The 7,368-nt window shown below is 39.4% G+C and overlaps 1 protein-coding gene across 12 annotated transcripts in view; it reads right to left on the bottom strand.

The window, feature by feature from the left end:
• Positions 1–228: 228 nt before the first annotated feature.
• The window catches only part of STS (steroid sulfatase), a 105,097-nt gene continuing 97,957 nt past the window's right edge, over positions 229–7,368 (bottom strand). For 11 of the 12 annotated variants that reach the window (XM_071747625.1, XM_071747606.1, XM_071747655.1 and 8 more), the window contains one exon: positions 229–4,079. In XM_071747625.1, the coding sequence (XP_071603726.1) occupies positions 3,697–4,079 (383 nt within the window). In that variant the 3' untranslated portion in view covers positions 229–3,696. Of the gene's footprint in view, positions 4,080–4,533; positions 4,590–7,368 lie in introns of those variants that run through there. The other variant, XM_071747711.1, reaches the window with a different exon arrangement.

The raw sequence follows: 7,368 nt of genomic DNA, 5'->3' as shown, positions 1-7,368 counted from the left end.
GAATCTTAACTCCAGGTTTAAGTGACATATTCTACAAACAGGCACCGTGCTACAATACAGATGCTTGTTAAATGATAGATTGAAAGTCAGTCTCAAAGTACTAGAGCAGCACACTCTCCTTGAGCCCTCCTTGCTAATAAATTGTGAATCACGTATATCCCATCAATAACCTGTTGTGAAAAACAACTTTTCTTTGTTAGATCAGGCAGTGCCATTACAAAAATGGTATACTGTGCTTTTCATTTTATTTTATTTTGCAGATAAACAAGACTTTAATTACCATCATTTGACATGCCATCTTCAGAGCAGAAGGTACAGTACTGAAGGGTATAATACATTTGCAATACAAGGAAGGTTTATTTTAGGCATTAAATGAAATGGCACAAATATAGAGCATGAATAATACTGCCCTATTCTTAATAGAAACTTTCTTGAAGGAACAATTGTAAAAACAGATTTCATATTTCACTGCTTAAGTCAAAACATTAAATGTTGTACTAAATCATATTTTAGAAAACATGAAGCTTGTTGCACAAATGAGAAATAACTTTCATTAGTCAGGGTGTCTTGGGTGTGTTTTAATTTCTTTGATTGCATACTGAAAAGTTTATCCTTAAGTAGGTAGAAGGTTTGAAGGGTCAAGGAGGCCTAAAGGTCAAAGCTTTTCACAAAGACCACATCTCATTTTCTCACTGATTAGGGCAAAATAGCCATCACAATCAATATGACAAGCAAACAGAAGGACTGAGTAGCAAAGAAATAGGTAGAAAAATATTTGAGGGATGTGGATGCTGTAAAGGAGAAGGCATCAAAAGCCACACAGGGTGTGAAAGAAAGGCAAGAAGAAATCAGCACCGTAGCAAGTTTTCATTTTTGATACCTCAGGCAGGCAGCACAGAACAGCTGCTGTGCCTAGCAGAACAAGCAGATCTTGCACCTGCAGAAAGAAAAGAAATAATAGCAGCATAGCATCTTCCCAATGAAAAGAAGTAGATATAGATGTCCTTGAGAATATAAATTGAGATCCCTATTAAGGTCACAGCCCAGCAACTGTGGGAACAAGATAGATGCAATGACATCAAACACCTTGTCTGCACACATAACACAACTTATTTTCCCCCATATGTTATTGCAGAAATATCTGTTTGAAAAGTTTTGTGTGGGCTGCTGCAGAGCTAAAGAAGCTGTAGAAAGCATCCCCCCATGCTGTGGTGCTCAGTGCTGGGGTGCTCATAAGGGCACATTGCTGGCTCATGGTTAACTTCTTGTTCACCAGGACTCCTAAGTCTTCCCCTGCAGAGCTTTTTTCCAGCAAGTCAACCTCTAACCTGTACTGGTGCGTGGATTTATTCCTCCCCAGGTGCAGGACTCTGCATTTGCCCTCATTGAACTTTATTAGGTTCCTCTCCACCCAATTTTCCAGCCTGTCCAGGCCTCCCTGAATGGCAGCACAGCCTTCTCATGTATCAGCCACTCCTCCCAGTTCTTGTATCATCAGTGAACTTGCAGAGTTTGCCTTCATCCAGGTCACTGATGAATATGATGAACAAGCCAGGAACAAGTACTGAACCCTTGGAGAATACCACTAGCTGCAGGCCTCTAACTAGACTCTGCACTGCTGATCACAACCCTCTGAGCTCTGCCATTCAGCCAGTTCTTAATCCATCTCATGGTCCACTCCCTTAATCTGCACTTCCTAAGCTTGTCTGTGATTATGTTGTAGGAGACAGTATCAAAAGCCTTTTTTGAAGTCAAGGTAGACAACATCCACTGCTCTCCTCTTATCTACCCTGTGCCAGTCATGCCATTGTAGAAGACTATTAAATTGGTCAAGCATGATTTCCCCTTGATGAATCCATGTTGACTACTCCTGATAACCTAGTATTTCTTCCCAAGTTTATGTAGTGCATTCAGAGATTAAATAAAGAACATAGGGAATTATGATGCATGAATGGCCATCTGACACCTTTCCAGGTAAGGCATAAATATTCCTAAGTGATATCAGGCAAATAAGTGAACAGACCAACTTTATCAGCATACACAGGGCTTTGCTGCCTACTGAGAGCTTGCAGAACACATACAATCAAGAACATGAAGTAAAACATCAAAAATAGGACTTCAAGGAAAGAGTGCAACATCTCCCAGGACAGGCATTTAGATACTGTTGAGAATGAAACTTTGAATGAAGCTGCAGCAGAAAAATAAATAAAGCCTATGCTTTACAGACAGAGTAAAATACCATATATCACAATATATTTTTATAGGACAGATTTAAACAGCTCCAAGAATCAGGTCACAAACTTAATGCTGGCTGACTCAAGCTATTGCATTACTATCATCACAGATCACTTTTGCATTAGTGGTGTGCTAATACCACCAGACGGATTTTAATACATTTTAATGTTGGAATTAACTAGTGTTTTCTGATAAGGAGCAAGTCACCTTCTATTATCAGACATCAAATCATTTTAGTATTTTGCTGATATGCTCTCTTCTGGTACAATCTGCCAAAGAAAATAGTTTGCTTGCCTGTAGAGTGGAAAGAAAATGCGCCTGAATAATACGCAGATAAAAATGGATACAGAAATTAGCCCTAAAGTATTTTCCCAAGGCCTTGCTACAAACTCAGAGACAATTATATTTGGCTTTAAGTGCTCAAGACCAAATGTCTTCTCAGAGGATTACTAATTCTATTCTGAGATCTTAAATGATGCAAAAGATATTTACAGAAAGATCAGATTCTGGTTTTTTGTCATACACACTGCATTCACCAGTGGAAGAATAGGTCTGGTAGATATAGGTAGCAGAGGATACCTTTGTAGTATCATGTGAATTTGGAACTCAGATTCCAACCATGGAGCAAATCTTTAATTTTAACAACTGGGCTAATGACCATGAGGGTGCATCTATATCAGGGACTGAAGGGTTTTTGGGGGGATTGTGAATTTAGCTTGCATCTAGAGAGAGATACAAACAGAGAGATGCTTGTGTACACACTCAAGCACATAACAAGAGCACTTCTGGTTTCCTTTTGAGAGAGATGTTGTTGTCATAGCTAGGGAGCACCATTTTAATGTGGATGCAAAGTCTTCCACTACATAACTCTCTATATTTTTATGGCACATGCAATGTTAGATTGTTTGTGATCTGTTTAATATTTCATATTTGTGACGCTTGTTGATAGCAATGCTATTACAGGTCTGCTCTGTTACCTATCTCTCAGTTATCAAACTATAGTCAAAGGTGGGCCTTTCCACTACTATCTCCCTATTTCTAATTACTTGGTGCTGTGTCCTATTAATGGTGGATAACACTTAGCAAAAAAGACAGGCAAGTGTGCATTTAGTGGTTGTAATTGACATAAACTAGGTCAATTTCTTGCTGTGTAAGAAAAAAAGCTGAAGATTTAGGAAATTACTTCATCTAGGAAATGCCCACAGCCTACCCATTTGTAGGTAAGGATGGCAACACATGCTTCATACTGATTTTTGTATTATAAAGACAGAAAAGGCTATGTCTTCCCCCCCTTCTCTTGGCACATTTTCTTAATGCAAATTCTCCTCTACTGCAAAGATGCATTTCAAGACAGGTCCTCCCACATTACCAAACCTTCTGAGGGCTAGTACTGCCTACAGTGGTTCAAGTCAGCTACCCACACACTTTCATTCCAGTTTCTGGAAGGGAATTGCAGCTTGTTCATCCTGAATGCCCCTCCAGCAGGTGCCCTTCAGAGTCATAGTCACAGTAGCAAGACTCAGAGACAGAGGAGCAGCAAAGCTGGAGCCACGGCTTCCAGATCAGGTTGTTCCATGAAAGCTGATCAGGGACAGCATCCAGTGATCTGGTGTGGTTGTCTACTGCCAGCTCTATGACCCTGAGGACTTCGTAGAAACGGCTCTCTGTTTCTGGAGTCAGTGGGACTTTCTCTTCAGGGTCTCTGGAAAGATCAAAGAGCAGTGGGGGGTGATGCCATGTGATGAATCCTTCGTGGCAGAAGCAAACGTGAGAGTCGTAGCAACCATTGGAGTCTTCAGGACTGAAATTTGGGGTGAAGAAGAAAACTTTCCAGACAGACTCACCTGCAATTTACAAACACAAAACAGCTGGTGATAAAATGAAAAACTAAAAGTACCCAAGCTTTATGAAACTCCGATTTACACCACAGGAAATCAGTCTTGTGGCACAATCTCACTCTGAGCAGGAATGGCAATGTGCTTAAAGAATAAAACAAAATTGAGCAAGACAAAATAAGCAAAACACAGCAATTTTCATGCTACAAATATTTATGAAATAACTATGATCATTTCAGTCCCTTGGAAGAATTCTGATTAACTAAATCATTGGAGACTTAAAAGAACCTTCCATTTTTACATTAAAAGTGCTAAGAAGATTTGCATAAATATTTACGAAGACATTGCATTGTCTTCTTGAAGACCTATCAAACTGTACTTTGACCCCTTAAAATTGTTCATCCTTTTCTGCTTCATTTTGCTAATCAAAATAATTTCATTTTTACCTTTTTCTCTCTTCCTTTTTTTTTTTGTTATATTAACCCAATGCCCTCTGACACATGCTTTCATTGCAAACACCTGGGGACAGAGTTTCATGTTTTATTAAATATGCCATGAAAAGGTATAATGGACACTAAATTCTTATCTTAGGCTTTTAAATGTGTTGGTTTTTTTGGTTTGTTTTTTTTTTTTTTTTAAATAAATAAGTGTTCCAGCAATGCAATTTTTAGGTGACATTCTGCCTTTTAAAATGCAAAGCAGCAGTCTTCATTTATAGATTGGTCATTCTCTCTCAGCTTAATTTCCTGTGTTCAGACTCTGAAAGTAGTAAACAAAAAATGACTGCTATTTTCCTCAAGTATCACAAAACAGACAGATAAGGCAGTAATAGGCAGACACTTTCAGAGAACCACACTGTCATCCCCTAACTGGGGATGCATTCAGTTCTCCAGAAATGGACCAGAAAATAATCAGAGTACAAAATTTATAGTTTATTCTTAATAAAAGTAGGATATTAAACAGCTGAAGTCTGTGATATCAGACAGAAGACCGTGTATACAGACATCAGAAATACTTATCAGTAATTTATGCTCCTCAGCAGCTGATTGCAAAAAATATTTTTTTGGTCATCTGATTTTTTTTTAAATACAGGAGGAAAACCCCTTTTTTTGGTATTTTCTGAAGTTTGTTAAGTTCAGAGAAAGCTTGTTAATGTGGCAACAGATTGTCACAGATTTATGTGCTCTACAGTGGTTAATATTCATTAATGAATTAATCAATTCAACAGAATGGAAAGCACTAGAAATTGTGGGAAGGGCAAAGATGAACTGGTACATGCCACACTGTATCTACATCACACTCAGTTAAAGAAAATACAGGTTATACGAAAAAAATGTTTCAGTGCCCTGAAGAGTCACAGGCTGCAGTCCTATTCTACAGCATGAATTTAAAGGACAGTAGATGACCTTGAGATTCTTTATAGCTTCTTCTATCCCGCAGCATTTTTTGCATTATGGGAGCTTTTACCTTTAGGAACCAATTCAATGACAGAGCCTGGAAACTTCCAGTTCACTTAGTCTGCACTTAAATCAGGGAGGATTATGTTTGTAGGAGAGATGGTTATTTGTCTTGGGTTAGTGCAGTGGTGATTTGGAAGTTGGGGGGGGTGCACAGGAGAGGCTCCTGTGAGAAGCTGCTGGAAGCTCCCCTGGTTCCATTCCCTGCCCCGCATGTGGCCAAGGCCGAGCAGATATGGGGAAGCTGCATGTGCCTCTGGGAGTAATGTATTCAAGAAAGGGAAAATGAAACTGTAAAAAATATAAAAAGGAGACCTGCAGAGCAGAGAGGAGAAGGAGGTGAGACAGTAATGCCAGAGAAAAGACACCAAGGTCTGTGAAGAAGGAGGGGAGAAGGTGCTCGAGCAGAGATTTCCCCGCAACCCGTGGTGAGATGGCAGCTGTGCCCCTGCAGCCCATGGAGCAGCGCGGTGGGGCAGTCCGTGAAGGACAGTGGTGTGGTAAATGTGGATTTGTAGCTTCTGAAGTGGGGGTTCATCTATCTTTCCCATAACATTTTGAATGATTGTTTTGATACTTGAATTCTGTGTTGTATTCTAAGAATTAAAAAAACAAAACAAAACAAACCCATACCACAAAATCTAACCCCACCCCCCTAAATCTCTTTGAACTTACTAACAAACATGTCCCAGAGCAGAAATACGCCTCTCATTTACTGAAATTTAGAATTTACATTCTGGGAAGGTATGTAATTCTACACCAAACATTCCTTCAGGCTCTTTAAAAGTTTTTAATTGGCAAGACAGACAATGATGAACAGAAAAAGCCAAAGGGCTATACCAGTCAGTGCACTGTGTATTTGCCCCACCTGAGAATGTGATTCACGGTTCTGTAACACCTTGATAGAAGAGCATAAAAAAAATGTATATACCTATTAAAATGTCCAATAAAAGAAATTCCAGGAAGACCATGCAGGTTAAAGATTTGTGGTCAGGTTGTCTTACCACACCTCTGTCTTTGATGGCACAGTTATGAACGACAGAAATTTCCAGTCAACTTTTTAGGTGGTGTGCCCTGTAACACCAGGCCAGTTCAGGGGCTTACAGTCAGCAGTATCAAGTGGAAGGTTCTGTGTTACTGCAAGTCAGTAGAACCAGCTCATATAGGTAAGGCATGGGGTAGAGAAAGAAATAAAAAAGTTGTACTATGATTTTTTTTTTTCACCCCACAGGATAAAGAAGTTTTCAGGTTTGATTATATTAAGAGCATATGGCAAAATCATGCATGGTGCTGGGGACAGGGCATGAGAGGCATCACGTCATGTCTGAATCCCATTGTTAGTGCTTTGAAGAGCTGATGCTAGTTCATCAGCTATGCAGATATACAGTGTCATGATCATATCATGCAAAACAATGAGCTCTGGGACAGTAAAGACTTCGTGCAATGTTAATCTGTTGCACCTGCAGAGATGCTTCAGTGAGGATTTGGAACTTCACGTGGTGCTGGAGGAACAGCACTGCAGGCTCTAACTGCCTGTTTTCTAAGCATTATAAAATAAAGCATATCTGTCAGTATCTTTGGCTGTGAATACACTAGGAGATATACAGAGCTGTCGGACTTCTAATCTGTAAAGCTGATGAACTGTGTAAGGCTTGATATTAAAAGAGAGCTCTCCCCCAGTCTCAGTAGATATAAAAATCTCATTTTGTCAGACGGTTAACTACAAGGATCAAATTAATCTCTCAGTAATTAACAATATCTTTGTTCTGCAAAGCATCTGGATAGTAAACTCTTTTTACATAAAAAGATCACTATATGTCTCTTACTCAGTGAAGTTAGTA

Source organism: Heliangelus exortis, chromosome 1, assembly GCF_036169615.1.
Source record: "Heliangelus exortis chromosome 1, bHelExo1.hap1, whole genome shotgun sequence".
Lineage (NCBI taxonomy): Eukaryota > Metazoa > Chordata > Aves > Apodiformes > Trochilidae > Heliangelus > Heliangelus exortis.
Note: the sequence above shows the minus strand (reverse complement) of the source record. Positions and strands in the feature narration are given on the sequence as shown.